Here is a 19,020-nt window from a genome sequence, read left to right on the forward strand (position 1 = left end):
GGGGTTATTTTACCTATTTCTTTTTATTTTCCCCTGACCAGCCAAAGATTGATTTTCAGACTTCTTTTCCTTTCTCCTTTTCCAGAGCTTGGAGTGAATCCTTTTCCCCTTTTCTCATGACTACCTCCTAGTGTCAATCTCCACCCAATTTACTTTGATATAGTCCCCATTCACAGATTAGGTTTACCTAGACAAACTTTGGTCCATAAAAATGTATCCTTTATGTGAGTGTAAACAAGTATTTCTCAAACGTTCTCATTTATTCTCTGACAAAAGTCCTCCTGGGGACTTAAATATGTATTTCACCACCACTTCTTACCTAAGGATTCTGGGAATCTTTATTGGGACATGATAATATTGTGTCTTCCATTGGCAGAAATTTTTCACATACTAATGAAGTTCATTGTATTCTTTTCTCATTAGTCTCTATTACCTAAACTAAAACTTCATGGTGCCAATTTGATGGGAACTATAAACCCAGGTACTGAAAGAGCATCATATGACAGTGCTTGATTATGAGATTATGATGTGGTCCTGGTAGTGGTAGGTAAGTATTATACATATCAAGTGGGTTACATTAAAAAATGAAAAGTTATAGTTTCAAACATTCTCATATAAAACCAAAAGACCAAAACTGGAAAGCTCTAAAGTAGACTTTCCAATCCTGGGTTCTCCCAAGGAATCTGAATTTTGATTTTGTGAAACTATTAGGAACAACGATAACAACAACAACAACAACAAGAAAAAGCTTTCTCCTGATATCTGAACAAATATGGCAGCCAAGGAAGCTAAGCTATACTTGGTCAATAATCTAGAGATACTCTGAAACTTTTTTCTTTTCCTGCAAATGTTGATATACCCAGAGATGATTCTCAAAATGTTAAGAAAGGCAAAACTTCTTTCCCCAACCTGCACAAAGTTGCCACTTTACTTTTACCTTTTCTTGGTCTTCACTGTGCATGGTTCTCTAGTCTCCTTTGTACCCTTTATCCACCCTTCTGCATATTCCTGCTGCCAAACACCCTCACTGCCTCTACCTTCTCCCTTGTGAAGAGCTATGGGAAGGACCCCACCAAAAGGCAGCTGATGGTTGATACCACCCATCAGTGCCAAGTAAGAGACTCTCTTTTTCCCATGATTCACAGAATGTTTAAAGGTTCTCCAGTGACAATCCCAGTTTTCACTGAGATTTCTAGCTTTGATTGGAGTTTGAGGGTTTATCCATGTAGATTCCCTAGTGAGGCAGGTTCATGTACAAATTCCAGAGCAGAATTTTCTTCTCCAAGTCCCATGTTCTCAAGATGGCAACCTCCACTCTCTAAGTTCCAGACCTATATGGGTTAGCTTTTATGACCACATTCATAAAGACTAGAATAAAGTCTAGAAAAGGAATTGGTGTGCACACACACACACACGGTCATTCTGTCATGAGTCAGTACATTTCCTTCTGAAGACAAATTTGTACAGTAAGATAAATTATCATGTAAATATGATCAGATATCAATAGCATTCAACTAAGGGCCATCATAGGTTGTTCAAGATGGATATGGATTGTAGGTAATCCTATTCTAATGCAATCCTCTCAGAATAAGGAACATATATGTGTAAATATTTATTGATATTAAAACAAATATACAAAATATTAGTGTAATTAAAATTTATTAATTCCCCCCCAATGAGAGTATTTTATATTTCCTGTCCATGAAGCAAAACCAAGCTGTTAAGGAAATATACAATAGAATCCCTGAATATCGTGTATCAACACAATCATACCTGGCTACACCATAACTTTTTCATGGCATTTTTCACTTCTGCATTCCTCAGTGTATAGATCAGAGGGTTGAGCAAGGGTGTCCCAATTGTGTAAAACACAGCCACCATTTTATCTATTGGAAATGTGGTTGCTGGGCGTGTGTACATGAATATACATGGACCAAAAAATAGGACAACCACAATAAAATGGGAGGTGCAGGTGGAAAGAGCTTTTCGCCTTCCTTCTGCACTGTGGTTTCTCAGAGAGTACAAGATGAGAACATAGGAGATAAGTAGAATTATGAAACTCACCATGCATATGGCTCCACTATTGGAAACAACTAACAAGTTTATCACGTAAGTGTCCATGCAGGCAAGTTTCAACAAAGGCTGCAAGTCAAGAAATAGTGGTCAATCACATTGGGGCCACAGAAAGGCAATCGCAAAGCCAGGAAAAGTTGTGCTGAAGAGTGGATACAGGATCCCACCCAGCTTAGAATCACCAGCACATGGCAGACATGGCGGCTCATGATGGTTGTGTATCGCAAGGGCTTACAAATGGCTACATAGCGATCAAAAGCCATGAGGATGAGCACAAAGATTCCCATGCACCCAAAGAAGTGGGCTGCAAAGACCTGAGTCATGCATTCATTGTAGGAAATGGTCCTCTTCTGAGAAAGGGCATCCACAATCAATCTGGGGGCTATAGTTGTAGAGAGCCAGGTATCAGCAAAGGCCAGATAGAATAGGAAGAAGTACATGGGACTCCCAAGGGTCCTGCTTGTTTTAATAGTTACTACAATGAGAAAGTTCCCCAACAGTGTGGCAAGGTAAAACATCAGGAAGACCGCAAATATTGCTTTCTGCTTTCCTGCATCCTGTGTCAATCCAAACAGAATGAATTCAGTCACACTGCTATTCATCGCCATACTAGTGGCTGCAGGTAAAATGTTTAATCTGCAAAGAGAAGAAAAGAAGTGGTATCAGGGGAAGGCCAGTGGACTGATCTCTGAATTCCTTCTTTTTGTTCTATGTTATGTTACCTCCAGGTGCTTTTCATCCTCTATTAATTTTTGTGAATCTGCAGAAGTCCAAGCCTCTCCCAGATCCATCTGTTGATTCAGAAATTAACTGTATTTCATTAAAGCCTTTGCATTTGAGGAATACACATTAAATGTCTTAAAATTTTTGATTCCTACCAAGATTGAGCATAACAGAATTTGTACTTTCCTTGGGCAAATGACTTAACTGCCTTGAAATTTAGCCTTCATGTGAAAAATGGATTCAAATACTTGCCCTACGTTTCCCTGAGTTTCCCTAAGAATTAAAAAAAAAAAAAGATTTTTTATGCTCACATATACACACATATACTTCATGTATTATACATTTTATCTATGTCCTTTGAAGTCTAAAAAACACTATCCTATTATAATTAAGCACCCATATTATTGGAGAATTCTTCCTGAAGATAATATTCTTAGTTCAGTTCATTAATTTTTGGGTCCCTGATCCCTTCATCTCTGACCCCATCAGTATCTTGGTTTCAATATGCTTTACAAGAATCTATTTTGACAGTCTTTTACTTATATCTGTTGTGCTCAACATCAGTTTCACTGATGGTCATTATAAAACAAATGTCTAGGAAACACTGAGGTTGAAATAACTGAAGAAATCTACTGTTTGCTATCTTTACTACAGTCTTAAACTGAACTCATTAGAATATTGAGTGTATGTGCTTATGAATTTAATGTGGTTTAAAATTCCTGAAAATGCCTATAATCTAAATATGTTTTTTTTTTCTTATATACATTCCTTCTTACCTTGACTTCCCAGGATAATTCTTCTAAAAATGTCATTTGAAAAATATTCCATAATTTTGAATATAGTATGAGTTTTCTCTTTCAAGTTCTTGTTCATAGCATGTATAGTTTGTCATTGAAATCACTGTGTATAATTTTGTGTTTTGATTTAGACTTGAAATTATTATAACACTTTTTCCTGTATAACTATATTCCCCATAGTTTATTTAATTATGTGGCATTGTATAAATTTTTCTAAGTGCCATTCATTTGATCCTTTGTCCACTGAGAGATTGATGTTGCTTCCAATTTATACTCTCACAAATAACAATTTAGAGTAATTTCCCAAGTATTCTACTGCTGCCTGAAATGTTAGAGAGTATCGCTACTACTGATATTTATTAAAAAGTCTATTAATAGGGGCACCTGGGTGGCTCAGTGGGTTAAAGCCTCTGCCTTTGGCTCAGGTCATGATCCCAGGGTCCTGGGATAGAGCCCTGCATCAGGCTCTCTGATCAGCAGGGAGCCTGCTTTCCCCTCCCTCTCTCTCTGCCTGCCTCTCTGCCTACTTGTGATCTCTGTCTGTCAAATAAGTAAATAAAATCTTTAAAAAGAAAAAAAAAGTTAAAAAAAAGTCTGTCAATATTTTGTGTCCATTAAGTAACTATATTTTATTATAGAATAATTCATGATTATCATTAATTCTTCAAAGTATAAGAAAGAATTAGAGAAGATAATTAAAACCTGTCTCCAAATTATTGAATCTCTCATCCTACTCTACAGAAATAACTACTTTTGTCTTTTTATGTGTCCTTTTAGAAACATTCTATCAGTAAATTTGCATATGTGTATCTGTATAACTGTTTTTGATATACAAGTATGGCCATAATTTCAAGGTTGATGATTAATCTGCAGGAAAGCTGATTAACATACAGAAAAACAGAAAAAGGTTATTTTGTGATACTATCTTCTCTCTCTTGGTTAACAGGAAAAAATTATGTCTTATTATGTTCATAGACTTTTTTATCACCAGCCACATTTTACATTTTTATTACCTTTTAATGAAAATATTGCTCTTCGAAGAATTTTTTATGTTTTGTCAGTTTATATTTTACAATCTTGATATTTTATCTGGGATCACTATTAATCTAGCAAAATAATTACTTTTCTCGGCCAAGAACACAGTTGCTAGAGTCAAATGTCTTGATTCCAAATCCAAGTTCCACTATTTACTCGCTTGGGAAAGCCCCTTTAAATACAGTCATATACTTCTGCAGATAAAACGAGAAAAAGATCTGGCTCATAATAATAATTAAGAACTGCATAAGTGCCAGCTTCTGCTTCTTTTATTATTAGGATTTTACTTTTGCTCTTTTTCTGTGACTTATTTCTTTTCATATAGTCCAAGCTGCCAATTTCATCATTTTAATTAAGTCTATTTTCAAAAAAATTCAAGATTATATTATCTATTCACTTCACTCATAATTCAATAATTGTATTTTATTTTAAACATTGAATCACAAGTCTTTGGAGTTACTGTAAATAATGGACAAAATGCTCCCCTGTTTGTAGTAATTTAACATGAGTTTTAAGATATATGTAGATGAAATTATTCATTATGTAAGGCACTTCATGATTGGTATAAGAAGAATACAAACCATCTGGAGAGAGAAGAGTACAAAATCCTAAAGGATATACTGGCAGTGAAAAATGCAGAATTAGGTTAAGAAATGAACTGTAACATTAACTGAAGAAAGACAGGTTCTAAGCCAGATTCCCTGAGATGCAGATATTGTAGAGCAGAGCAGAGAGGGAGGTGAGCACTTCTGTTAGCACCTAGTGCATAGAGGCTGAAGCCACACAGCTTAGATTCATACCCCACCCAGCTGCCCACTATGATACAATGTTTAACAGTCCCTTGATATCCCTGTGCTTCATTTTCTTCACCTATAAACATTAAGAGTGAAATAACCTACTCTGTAGGGTTTCTATGGAGGCTAAATAATTCAGCCGTCACAAAGCATGGGAGACCCAGGTCTGTACTCCCTGCAATCGGAATGATTACTTTCATTATGCTTATTAGTATTGACTTACCACTAAGATTATTAATATCAACTTTCAAAGTTGTTAATCTACTTTGTTCATTTATCCATAATAGAGATGCACAACTGTTTTACATCCAAATTTCCTTTGCTGACTGGCTGAAATCATATTGGCACTCTGGATCATGCTAATTTGCTCATTGTGTTATGAAGCTGGGACTGACAATACCAGGTATCTTGAATAAATACTAAAAGCCAGAAAAAAGATACATAACAGCTTGACTATGTGGGGCCCATGATGAGAAGAAAGTAGAAATAAAATAAACCCTTGGTTGTTAAGAGTTTGTGATACAAAGAAATGAAAACCAGAGGGATGAGAGAGCATTTGAGATGAAAGAAATCAAATCAAAGTATTAATGGAGATGATAGGGCAAATAGAAGAGATCAATATGAAACCTCTAGTTGAGACAGATTCTAAAGTTATAATTTGCCTCCCAGCCAAAGTCCATGAAAGCCAGATTATGAAGTTTGAATATATTATTGTGGTCAAATATAAAATTTAGAGACATATAAAAAATGAGAGCTGATTTTATTAAGATTTATTCAGCACCTCTTACTCAGTTGTTCAAGAAAATTTAGTCATCTCTTTTTTTCTAATTTGAGTCCTGTCAGACTTTGAGCTTATCTGTAATGAAATGTCCACCTCCTTCAAGATGTCTGAGTTGCACTGAAGACACCCATCTTTTTATCCCCTGCACTGAGAAACTCGGGGGAAACATACAAGTGCATTTGCTGTATCCCCAACGAAAGGAATCTGTGGTGGTTTCAGACCTGTCACATCCCCTCGTACTGAAGGACCAGAAGTGCTCACTCTCACCTGTCTCTCTGAGGGGAGGAGTAGCAAAATTATATACCTCTCCTCAGCTTTAAGAGGATCATTTTGTTGTTGCTTTTGTCTTTGTTGTTGTTGTTAAGACTTCATTGTTTTTAAAGATTTAATTTATTTATTTGACAGAGATCACAAGTAAGCAGAGAGGCAGGCAGAGAGAGGAGGAAGCAGGCTCCCCGCTGAGCAGAGAGCCCAATGCGGAGCTCGATCCCAGGACCTGGGATCATGATCTGAGCTGAAGGCAGGGCTTTAACCCACTGAGCCACCCAGGCACCCCAAGACTTTATTTTTTCAGAGCATCTTAGATTCATAGCAAAACCCAGAGAAAGGTACAGATTCCCCTTTTAGTTTCTGCCCCCACACAAATGTCATCCCATTGTCATTAACGTGTTCCACCAGAATGGCACATTTGTCACAACTGATGAGTCAACCATAACACATCACCATCACCCAGAGGCCAGAGTTTACCCCAGGGTTCACTCTTGCTGTGGTACATTCTATGAATTTGGATAAATATCAAGAACATGCATCCATCACTATAATATCATACAAAGTATTTTACTGCCTTAGAAGCAGGATCATATAGACTCCCAAAACACAGAAGATAATAATTATTTTCACAATGTCTAAGACTCATTAAATTCTGAATAAAATGTATCACACCTTTTTGTGAAAGAACAATAAGATGTTGAGTGAAACATGTGTAGAAGTTTTCACTGTGAACATTATTAGTTCATACATATGACAAAATCAGGCTGATATTTCGTAAATATCAATATTACAAATGGGTAACCCTAGAATTCTTTAAGTGGACCTTCTGTGTTTTTAGGCCAAAAGAAAGGACACAATTTCCAATGTTCTTTCTTCTCTTCTTTCTCCATCTTCTCCTTCTTTTTACCACCTTGCTATAAATGAAAAGGAAAATTGAGCATTCTGAAAGTATGTTGGATGATAAATATGATAACATGGTTACTATGATTTTCAAATGCAATGGCTGAAATATTCACCATGACACTCACAGCCCTCCAACACTGTGCCACAATCTTCCTTACCATCTTTCCCCCCAGTGCCTCTGGGCATGAATGCTCCAGCCACGCCTGACACTTCATGTCCCTCATAAATACGCCCACACCATCCCATTCACCAAGTTTTCAATATTTTTTAGTGGCTAAATGACATTCCTCTGATACACTCTCCATCACTACCTGCTCAGAGTATCCAGTTCAGATGCCACCTCCTCAGCAAAGCTTTCCACATTTTCCCAAAACACTTTCTTGTGAAGGACCTTCCACTGGTAAAATGCATGTGTGTGTATGTGTTTAATGAATCATGCAACCCTTAATTATAGCCTTCTTTCTTTTTGCTTTCATATCTTTGTTCATTTGACTTTATATCTCATAAGGCAAATTCATGCTGTTCTATTTTGTGCAACTGAGGGTAAGCTGGCAGACAGTATAGCAGAGAGCAGTGGAAAAGAAAGAAACCAGTACCAGATCTGTAACTTTTGTGCTCCATGGTAGCCTCTCCCTCTTGAACATTTCACTCTCTACTGCTCTGCAAAGCATCAGACTCCAACCATAAAAGTGGAAGGAGCAGAAATCCAGAAACCATGAATAGGTAAGGAAGAAAACCATTAGCATCTCTAGTGCATGCCCTATCAAATGGATGGAAAATTCAGGATGTGTCAAAAAGAGACCAGCATTTATTTATATTTATATTTATATTTATATTTATATTTATATTTATATATAAACCTATAGCGCAAAGCTGAACAGAAAATCTTGCTATGGATAAAGAGGACTTTACTAGAGAGTTTGCTTCTCATTCCTCCTCTCCATATACCATCCCTTACTCCAACATCAAAAAAAAAAAAATGTAATTCTTAGGTGGCAATGGGTTTGGGCAGCCAACAATATCATTAATATCAGAACTACCAGAACCATAGTATCACAGAATCATGGTATGAACAGTATCAATGCATACTGATTGCATATGGTCAGTCTACATCCCTGTCCTTCTGACCCTCGGCCTTGCAAATAAGAAATCCACCAGCAGAGGAGACTATACTTCTGCCCCTTCAATGACCCTCCTTTCAATAAGAATTACTCCTGAGACAGTGCCGCATCAAACAGAAGCCAGTGAAAGCCGGGAACCCTGACACATCAGATCTTCTCAACACTGAGAGAAATGTTTCTGGAACTTCGTGCTTCTAGGGAGAAAGAACTGCATAATGGCAATGGCCTGAAAACCCCGTCCTGAATGGGAGGTGAGAAAGAGGATATTATTTAGTTGGGCTTGAAAACCTACCTTATTTCTTATACAGAAAGGGATGAGGTCCAGAAGAGAGCTCATAGTTTTTGCTCTTGCAATTCTGATTTATTTTGAAGATGAATCATGTACAGTGTGTCTGCAACATGTAAACTGTACCTCAAATACATCTACTTGGCTTTCCATTGCAAGATCTATGGGGAGAGAAGATACTCCACAGATAACCAGTCTTTCCTAAAAGGCTTGAGTTACACTCTTCTGAAGCGTCTGTAATATCAGCAGAAAGTTTGTTATGGCTACTCTTAGAACTTTCTAGAATAAAAAAGAAATATCCTCACTATTCTCTGATAGAAACATCTCTAAAGCCAGAAGTATTACTCTAGAACAATTATCTGGCAGAGAACATGGATGAAATATTTGTTCTTCCTCCATCATATACTTATAGAAATTTCATAGAAATTCAGAGCCTTTGAAGGGATAAGGACCCTGTCCCTCCCACCCAACCCCAAAGGATATGCTCTATAAACTACTTAGCTCGGTCAGGCTGGGATAACAGTAAACCATGGTGCCAATAATCTCAGACGAGGCAGTCAACAGGCAGATTCTGTCCCCAGAGCCCTTCTCCCTTCCTCATCTCCTGAGAGGACCCATCTCATCTCAGTTATCAACTACTTCACTGGTGTCCCTGCCCTAAGGAAAAAGTGTGTCTTTAAAGTTACACCAGAGTATAGACTAAAAAATGTTCCCAAAGCCTCTGCTCTTCAAGTCAAATATTTTCTAATGGCAGGCAAAACTGTGGGCCCACATATACGTTCCAAAACATGTGACATAATGGAATTCTAGCTTCATTAATTATGTCTTTGTGACTTAAGGCAAGTTTCTTAACTTCTCCCAGTTTTCTATTCTAGAAAATTTTACTGTAGATATAATAATGATTACCAATCTTAATGTACTGATAAAATAAATAATTACAATGAAAACTACTAATTAAAATACCTACAATTTAAAAAATATTTTGAAGTTATTAAGTCAGTAAATAAAGAAAGAAGAGACAGAAAGTGGAAATGAAAATGTTTTTACACTATTTTTTTAAACTAAGTTATGGTTTACATACAATAAAATTCACTTTTTTTTTTTTTTGATTCAACAATTCTACACATAACTCAGTCCTTGCCCTGACATGTGTACTCTGAATCCCCTTCATCTAGTTCACCCTGTTGCCCATCTCCCCTCAGGCAGCTGTGAGTTTATTCTCTGTACTTGAGTCTGTTTTTTGTTTGTCTCTGTTTTTGCTGTTGTTCATGTCTCTTGTTTCTTAATTCTATATATAAGCAAATACAAATGATATTTCTCTTTCTCCATCTGCCTTGTTTCACTTAGCATTATACTTTGTAACTTCATCCATGTTGTTGCAAAAAATTCTTTGGGTAAAGAGCCAGTTGTGAAATTACTGGATCATCTGGTAACTTTATTTTCAACTTTTTGAGGAGCCTCCATAATATTTTCCACAATGGCTGTACCAGTTTTCATTCCCAGCAGCAGTGCTCAAGGATTCTTTTTACTCCACATCCTTGTCAACACTTGTTATTTCTTGTCTTTTTAAATTTTAGCCATTCTAACAGGTGTGAATTGATATCTTGCTGTGGACTTGATTGATCTTTCCCCGATGATGAATGATGTTGACCATCTCTACATGTGTTGACTACTTATCTGTGTGTCTTCTTTGGAAAAATGTCTATTCAGGCCCTCTGTCCATTTTTAAATAAGATTATTTGTCTTTGTGATGGTAAATTGTATACATTCATTATATCTTTTGGCTACTAACTGTTTATCACTTTCATCTGTCTCCATGTATTTTTTATTTCCTCTTTGATTTTTTGGGTCACTTATTCATTGTTTAGGAGCAGGTTATTTTCCTCCATGTATTTGTGTTATTTCTACATTTCTTCTTGTGAGTAATTCTAGTTTCATGCCATTGTGATCCAAAAAAAGGTGTATAGTATGATTTCAATCTTTTTGAAGTTATTAAGTCTTATTTTGTAGCTTAATGTGTGATCTATTCTGGAGAACATTTCTTATGCACCTGAAAAGAATGTATACTCAGCGACACTGGGATATAATGCTCTGAATATATGTTAGGTCCATTTGGTAAAATGTAAAAGAAACAACATATGTTGGTGAGGATGCAGAGAAAGGATCCTCTTACACTGTTGGTGGTAATGCAAGCTGGTGAGCCACTCTAGAAAACAGTATGGACGTTCCTCAAAGAGTTAAAAATAGAGCTACCCAGGATCCAGCAATTGCACAACTAGGTATTTACCCAAAAGATATAAATGTAGTGATCCAAAGGGGCAACCACAGCACAACAATTATAGCAGCCTTGTCTACAATAGTCAAACTATGGAAAGAGTCTAGATGTCCATCAACAGATGAATGGATAAAGAAGATGTGGTATCTAAAATCAATGGAATGTTACTCAGCCATCAAAAGAAATGAAATCTTACCATTTGCAACAATGTGGATGGAAGTAGAGGGTATCATGCTGAGTGAAATAAGTCAATCAGAGAAAGACAATTATCATATGATCTGACTAATATATGGAATTTAAGAAACAGAACAGAGGATCATAGCGGAATGGAGGGAAAAAACAAATAAGATGAAAACAGAGGGGAAGGCAAACTGTTAAAGACTCTTAACTCTAGGAAACACACTGAGAGTTGCTGGAGGGATGAGTGGGTAAGGGAATGGGATAAATGGCTGATGGGCATTAAGAAGGGCATGTGATGTGATAAGCACTGATGAATAGCTGAACTCTACTTCTGAAACTAATAATATACTAATTTTAATTAATCAAATTTAAATAAAATCAAATTGAAAAAGATAAAGCTGCAGATGTAAGCTATGGGGATATAAAGCACATCATAGGAACATAGTCAATAACATTGTAGAAACTTTGTGTGGTAGCAGATGGTAAATATACTTACCATGGAGATCACTTCCTAATGTATAAAAAATATTGAATCACTATAACACACACCTGAGACTGTTAGGATGTTGTATGTCAACTATACTTCATTTAAATAAATAAATACAGATGTAGTGAAAAGAAGGGCCATCTGTACCCCAATGTTTATAGCAGCAATGGCCATGGTCGCCAAACTGTGGAAAGAACAAAATGCCTTCAACGGACGAATGGATAAGGAAGATGTGGTCCATATACACTGTGGAGTATTATGCCTCCATCAGAAAGGATGAATACCCAACTTTTGTATCAACATGGACAGGACTGGAAGAGATTATGCTGAGTGAAATAAGTCAAGCAGAGAGAGTCAATTATCATGTGGTTTCACTTAATTGTGGAGCATAACAAATAACATGGAGGACATGGGGAGATGGAGAGGAGAAGGGAGTTGAGGGAAATTGGAAGGGGAGGTGAACCATGAGAGACTATGGACTCTGAAAAACAACCTGAGGGTTTTGAAGGGTCGGGGGGTGGGAGGTTGGGGGAACCAGGTGGTGGGTATTAGGGAGGGCACATATTGCATGGAGCACTGGGTATGGTGCAAAAACAATGAATACTGTTACGCTGAAAATAAATAAATAAATAAATAAATACAACATAATACAATACAATTGCAGGCTGCCCCCTAGCCCTGATGATCCTTACCATCCTTTATTTTTTATTTTTCCATATTACATACAAACTTCTAACCAAACATGCTATCTACTTCTGTGTTTATTAGTTGTTTGTTTTCTTTCTCCCTCATTAGAACCTGAGGTCATGAGGTCAGGAAGCTTTACTCTTTTCACTCTTTTATCTCAAGGACCCAAAATATGTCTGGCACATGGTAATTAATCAATAAATATTTGTAGAAAAAATAGATCTCTAAAATATTTGAGAACCAAAGTATGAAAAAACTCAGTAGACTCAGATCTTTGATTGTATATAGTGAAAACAATTTGAACTAAAAATGAACAAATCTAAACTACATTTCAACGTGTCACCAAAACACAGAACATCAAAGTTATTTCAATACATCTCAGTATGTATAAATTACTATAAATCCTACGAATATTTTAAAAGATTTTAAAAGATTGGTTACTTAGTAAATTTGGAAAATAGACCATAAGATAAAATGATCACTTTATTCCTGAATGGACATTATTCCAGTTACCAAGGAATTCCCATTTGACTTCTTTCCTTTACCACTATAAAAAAAGCCTTTAAAGATCTTACTATGTGAAAAACCTGATTTTAATTTCCTGTAAACAGCCACAGAACATATTTTAAAATCATTTTTAGCTTTTTGCATTGGCTCCATTGACCTCCATTGCACCTGCCTTCACTTTGGAAGGGGTTGGAATGCTAAAAGCAATGTTTCCCATACTTTCTATGTCTTGCTGTCTTGATGGACACTAGGTTCCTCACATTGTCTACATTCCTGAAGGATCTGGAAGGTGAGACTTCAGAGACCATCTTCTTTCAACTCTTAACAACATGAACAAATAAGACTAAGAGAAGATTAATAACTGTATTATGCCTAAAGCCCAAAGCTAGTAAGTAGAAGATAAAGTACTTCAGTTTGTATCATTAAACTTCAATTCAGCGTTCTGTGTACTAAAATATAGCTTTATTTGGTGTAAGTACCAATCAGAAATGTTTGTTAATTCAACTTTGATTACACCCTCAATCAATAAAAAATAATTTGATTCACTAGCTGGAAAATTATAACAGTTGTCACCACACTTCATTAGCTGTAACTTTTAGCAATAAAGTTCATTTGAGAAAATAGAAAATACATGCTTGACGGAGAAACATGTAAAGATTCTCTGAATATGATATTGTATGTTAAATTCTCACAATAACATTCTTTTCTCAAAAGCATTGTGTTTCTCTCAAACCCTTTCCCCCTTTGTATCTGCTGATACTCTGTTAACACTAGAGCATGGCGTTCTCTCTGCTGGGCTACTGCAGTTCTAAGACCCCTTTTATCAGTTTTTGAACAATTACACTTGCTTCCATAAAGTCTAATTCCTGGGGAATATTACACAGAAAACTAAAAATGACAAAAGTTGCCATTGTTGCTGAAAATTAGAAGTGGCAGGAATTCAAGTAAAAATAGAAGAAGACTCACTTCTCTCTGTCATCGGATACTCTTGTCTGGCCTGGGGAGTTGGAATACACACAAGGACAAGTCGAGGGTCAGTACTGGAAAAGTACTGAAAAAATACCATTTCACCCAGGACATACTATCACCAAGACAGCATGGTACTGGCATAAAAACAGACACATAGACCAGTGGAAAAGAGTAGAGAGCCCAGATATGAACCCTCAACTCTGTGGTCAAATAATCTTCAACAAAGCAGTAAAAAATATACCGTGGAAAAAAGACAGTCTCTTCCATAAATGGTGTTGGGAAAATTGGACAGCTATATGTAGAAGAATGAAACTCTACCATTCTCTTACACCATACACAAAGATAAACTCGAAATGGATAAAAGACCTCAATGTGAGACAGGAATCCATCAGAGTCTAGAGGAGAACATAGGCAGTACCTCTTCAACATCAGCCACAGCAACTTCTTTCAAGATATGTCTCCAGAAGCAAAGGAAACAAAAACAAAAATGAATTTTTGGGACTTCATGAAGATCAAGATCTTCTGCACAGCAAAGGAAACAGTCAACAAAACAAAGAGGCAACTGATGGAATGGGCAAAGATATTCCCAAATGACAATAAAGACAAAGGGCTGATATCCAGTATCTATAAAGAACTCCTCAAATTCAAAACACAAAAAACAAACAAACAAACAAACAACAACAACAAAAAACCCACAGATAATCATGTCAAAAATGGGCAGAAGACATGAACAGACACTTCTCCAATGAAGACATACAAATGGCTATCAGACACGTGAAAAAATGTTCATCATCACTAGCCATTAGGGAGATTCAAATGAAAACCACATTGAGATACCAACTTACACCAGTCAGAATGGCCAAAATTAACAAGACAGGAAACAACGTGTGTTGGAGAGGATGTGGAGAAAGGGGAACCCTCTTACACTGTTGGTGGGAATGCAAGATGGTACAGCCACTTTGGAAAACAATGTGGAGATTCCTTAATAAATTAAAAATAGAGCTACCCTATGACCCTGCAATTGCATTACTGGGTATTTACCCCAAAGATACAGATGTAGTGAAAAGAAGGGCCATCTGTACCCCAAAGTTCATAGCAGCAATGGCCATGGTCGCCAAACTGTGGAAAGAACCAAGATGCCCTTCAACAGACGAATGGATAAGAAAGATGTGGTCCTTATACACTATGGAGTGTTATGCCTCCATCAGAAAAGATGAATACCCAACTTTTGTATCAACATGGACAGGACTGGAAGAGATTATGCTGAATGAAATAAGTCAAGTAGAGAGAGTCAATTATCATATGGATTCACTTATTTGTGGTGCATAAGAAATAACAAGGAGGACATGGGGAGATGGAAAGGAAGGAGTTGGGGGAAATTGGGAGGGGAGACGGACCATGAGAAACTGTGGACTCTGAAAAACAATCTAGTTTTGAAGGGGATGGGGATGAGAGGTTGAGTGAGCCTGGTGGTGGGTCTTATGGAGGACACGTATTGCATGGAGCACTGGGTGTGATGCATAAACAATTAATTCTGGAACACTGAAAAGAAATTTTAAAAATAAATAAAAATTTAAAAAAAATAATAAATCCCTTGTGTTGAAAATAATATGAAATTTTGAAAGAATATTTTGATTTATGCCAAATGTTCTCTATTTATCATTTATTTTAGTCTCAGTCTTTCCTTATATCTTATGAAAATATGCTGAAAGACCCATTAAAATGCTGAAGAAGGCAAATAATTTAACTTTGGACAACATGGTATAATTTCAAAAGTACAAAGCTTTATTATAGAAGCTGAATTTAAACTACAAGCAACTAGAAATTATAGAGAGTTAAAGTAACAGGAAAAAAACTTAGTCAAGCTAACAGATTAAAAAGAATTTCACGATGGACTGAACCAATTGACTGAATGTTCACTGCATAAATATGGTTGGTTTCTCCTTTGTCCACTCTCCCTCTTTCTCCCTCTCAGTTAGGCTTCATTAAGGGAAACACCATCAAATGTTTCTACATCCTTCCTTGAGTGCTCATAATATTTACTAGAAGACACTTTATAACTGAACTGCCAGGTTCAAGCAGTGTGAAAGGGCATTTTGTAAATAAAGCATGAGTTTTCTTCATTTGGCAACAACCTGTCCTAAAAGGATTTTGCTGTAAACTAAAGAAAGACATTCAGCTCAGAAAGATACCCTCTCATACCAAATCCCCTAAATTAATGTTTATTATGCCTGAAGAAACAGGTGCTCTTTCATTATTGATATATTTCATTGTTTCCATAAGCAATCAGGCAAATAGATGGTGAATAGATATTATGACTTCCACTTTATTCAGAAGAAAACAACATGGGAGGTCAGTGATTACACACTGGTAAGTGGCCCTTCCATGATCAAGCATATGGATTTGACCTCCAAACGGAGTATTCATTTCCTAATATTTCTTTCTTTGCAGATTATTTCCTACCTGCTACCTGCTTTCTCCACTTTGCCTGAAATTATGCAACAAAATAACAGCGTAACTGAGTTCATACTGTTCAGATTGACCCAAGATCCTATGACAAAGAAGATGGTACTTGTAATCTTCTTCATTTTATACATGAGAATCATGGTAGGGAATTTGCTGATTATTGTGACCATCAAGTTCAGCCAGACACTCGGGAGCCCCATGTACTTTTTCCTATTTTATTTGTCCCTTGCTGATTCCTGCTTCCCAACGTCCACATTCCCCAGACAAATTGTGGATTCACTCTCTGCAAAAAGAACCATAACTTACAATGAGTGCATGACTCAAGTCTTTGCTCTACATTTCCTTAGCTGCATGGAGATCTTTGTCCTCATCCTCATGCCTGTGGACCACTATGTGGCAATCTGTAAGCCCTTACATTACTCAACCATCATGAGATGGCAGGACTGCACCATCCAGGTTGTTCTTGCATGGATAGGGGCTTTTATCCATTCTATCACCCATATTATCCTGACTTTGAGACTGCCTTTATGTGGATTCAATTTGATTGATCATTACTGCTGTGATTTGCAGCCCCTGCTGAAACTTGCTTGCATGGACACATATGTGATCAACCCGCTGTTGGTGACTAACAGTGGGATCATTTGCAGAAGCAGGTTTGTGATTCTGATGATCTCATACATTGTCATCTTGCATTCACTGTGGAACCACAGTGCAGAGGGGAGGGAAAAAGCTCTCTCTACTTGCACTTCTCACATCATCATAGTAATCTTATTCTTTGATCCATGTATATTCATATATACACGCCCCCCAACCACTTTCCCCACGGACAAGATGGTGTCCGTATTTTATACTATTGGGACCCCTTTTTAAACCACTCTACTACACACTAAGGAATGCAGAAGTGAAAAGGGCCATGAGAAAGCTATGGTATATCAAAATAACCACAGAAAGCAAAAGATGAATTGAGGCTTTTGGCTGATTACTTAATTCCTACAGATAACACAAATATTATGGTGAATATCCTCACTTGCCCAACACACCCTAATATTGTGCAGCTGATTTCCTTACTTTTCTTTGTACTTCTGCCCTCAAACTAGTAGTTTCTCTCAAAATTCTGGTCTGGTTCTTACTTTTCCTGAGAGCTCAGTTCTGATATTGTTGATTATGAAATACTTCTCACATCTCAGTCTACACTTTGGTTTGAGAAGGAAAAAGAAATTTTATAGTCACACCTGTTCAAGTAATGAGCATACATAAAGTAGAGCTTGTTGTCTATGACTTATAATTCTCTCTATTGCACATTCTAAATAAAGTATTCTGCTTTCTGCTGAACACAATCAGAGCAAAGGAGCTAACTTTCTGTGTCAAGAAATTCCTGTCATGATATGATTATTTTATCCTTAAAAAGTTCCATACTAGTGAACCAAAAGCTGAAAGGCTGCATATATAAATATGTGTAGTTTCTTTCTTAAGTGATTTTTCATATGTTTCCTTTTACTATTAAGATAACTAAGACATTATGTATGGGATTTTTTAAACGTAGTATTACAAAGACCTCATGATATTCAGCTCATTTGTTTGATTGGGATATAGGTGCTACAAGAGTTCTCTACAATGCTAAGAGGGAAAGAAGTAGAATAATGTATGTTGTCAAGACTGAATAAGAATTTAAATACAACATAGATTTGACATATTTTCTGAGATCGAAGTACAGAAAGGTAAAACCTGATTTGAAGGAAAAATGTATATTATTTAATTTACAGTTGGGCCATATCAATGGAATAAGAGAAAGCATCTAAGGCATTGAGAAGTACTCAGGATACTTGTCTCTAGTTTTAGAGAGAAACTGCATTTGAAGCAAGAAGCCACTTTGTTTGCTGTCTGTGCTTTCCTAGAAAAGGATTAGTGCCTATTCACTACTTAGAATTGCCAATAGAGGGCTCCTGGGAGGCTCAGTGGGTTAAGCCTCTGTCTTCAGCTCAGGTCATGATTTCAGGGTTCGGGATGGAAGCCCACATCTGGCTCTCTGCTCCGCAGGGAGCCGGCTTCCCCCTCTCTCTCTCTGCCTCTCTGCCTACTTGTGACCACTCTCTGTGTCAAATAAATAAAATCTTTTAAAAAAATGAATTTCCAATAGAATTTTGGTGCTGATACTGAGTAGACCAGATTAGCAGCCATGGCTGAATATGTGCATGGCATCAGTTATATAATGAACTTTTAAAATTCACTGATTTCAGGGAGTACAAAAATATTTCTTCAAAGAGATGCATGCCTCCCAGTGTTTATATCAGCATTACCTACAAGATTCAAATTATGGAAACACCACAAGTGTCCATCTGAATGATGAATGGATAATTTCTGGGAGATGAAAATGTATTATTACTCAGTCTTCAAAAGGAATGAGATATTGTCATTGTCAATGACAAGGATGGAACTAGAGAGTATTATGCTAAGCAAAACAAGTCATTCAAAGAAAGGAAACTAGCATATGATTCTACTCACGGGAATTTAAGACACAAAACAAATGAAACTAGCATATGATTCCACTCATGTGGAATTTAAGACACAAAACAAATGAATACAGAATGAGAGAGATACAAACCGAGAAACAGACTCTTAACTGTAGAGAATAAACTAATGGTCACCAGAGGGGAGGTGGATAGGAG

At 36.7% G+C, this 19,020-nt stretch overlaps 1 protein-coding gene and 1 pseudogene across 2 annotated transcripts in view; one reads left to right on the plus strand and one right to left on the minus strand.

Annotated features, from left to right (window-relative positions):
* Nucleotides 1–1,767: 1,767 nt before the first annotated feature.
* LOC308351608 (olfactory receptor 4C11-like) lies at nucleotides 1,768–2,681 on the minus strand (annotated as a pseudogene). Its single transcript has one exon. The product of its transcript is annotated as an olfactory receptor 4C11-like (transcript).
* Nucleotides 2,682–16,186: 13,505 nt separating this feature from the next.
* LOC308350763 (olfactory receptor 4C11-like) overlaps nucleotides 16,187–19,020 on the plus strand; it is a gene marked incomplete at both ends in the record, with an annotated part of 65,326 nt that continues 62,492 nt past the window's right edge. Inside the window, 2 exons of the mRNA XM_080816259.1 lie at nucleotides 16,187–16,258; nucleotides 16,340–17,116. Of these exons, the coding sequence (XP_080672385.1) occupies nucleotides 16,187–16,258; nucleotides 16,340–17,116 (849 nt within the window). The remainder of the gene's footprint in view (nucleotides 16,259–16,339; nucleotides 17,117–19,020) is intronic.

This window comes from Martes martes (genome assembly GCF_963455335.1).
Source record: "Martes martes genome assembly, chromosome: 10".
NCBI lineage: Eukaryota > Metazoa > Chordata > Mammalia > Carnivora > Mustelidae > Martes > Martes martes.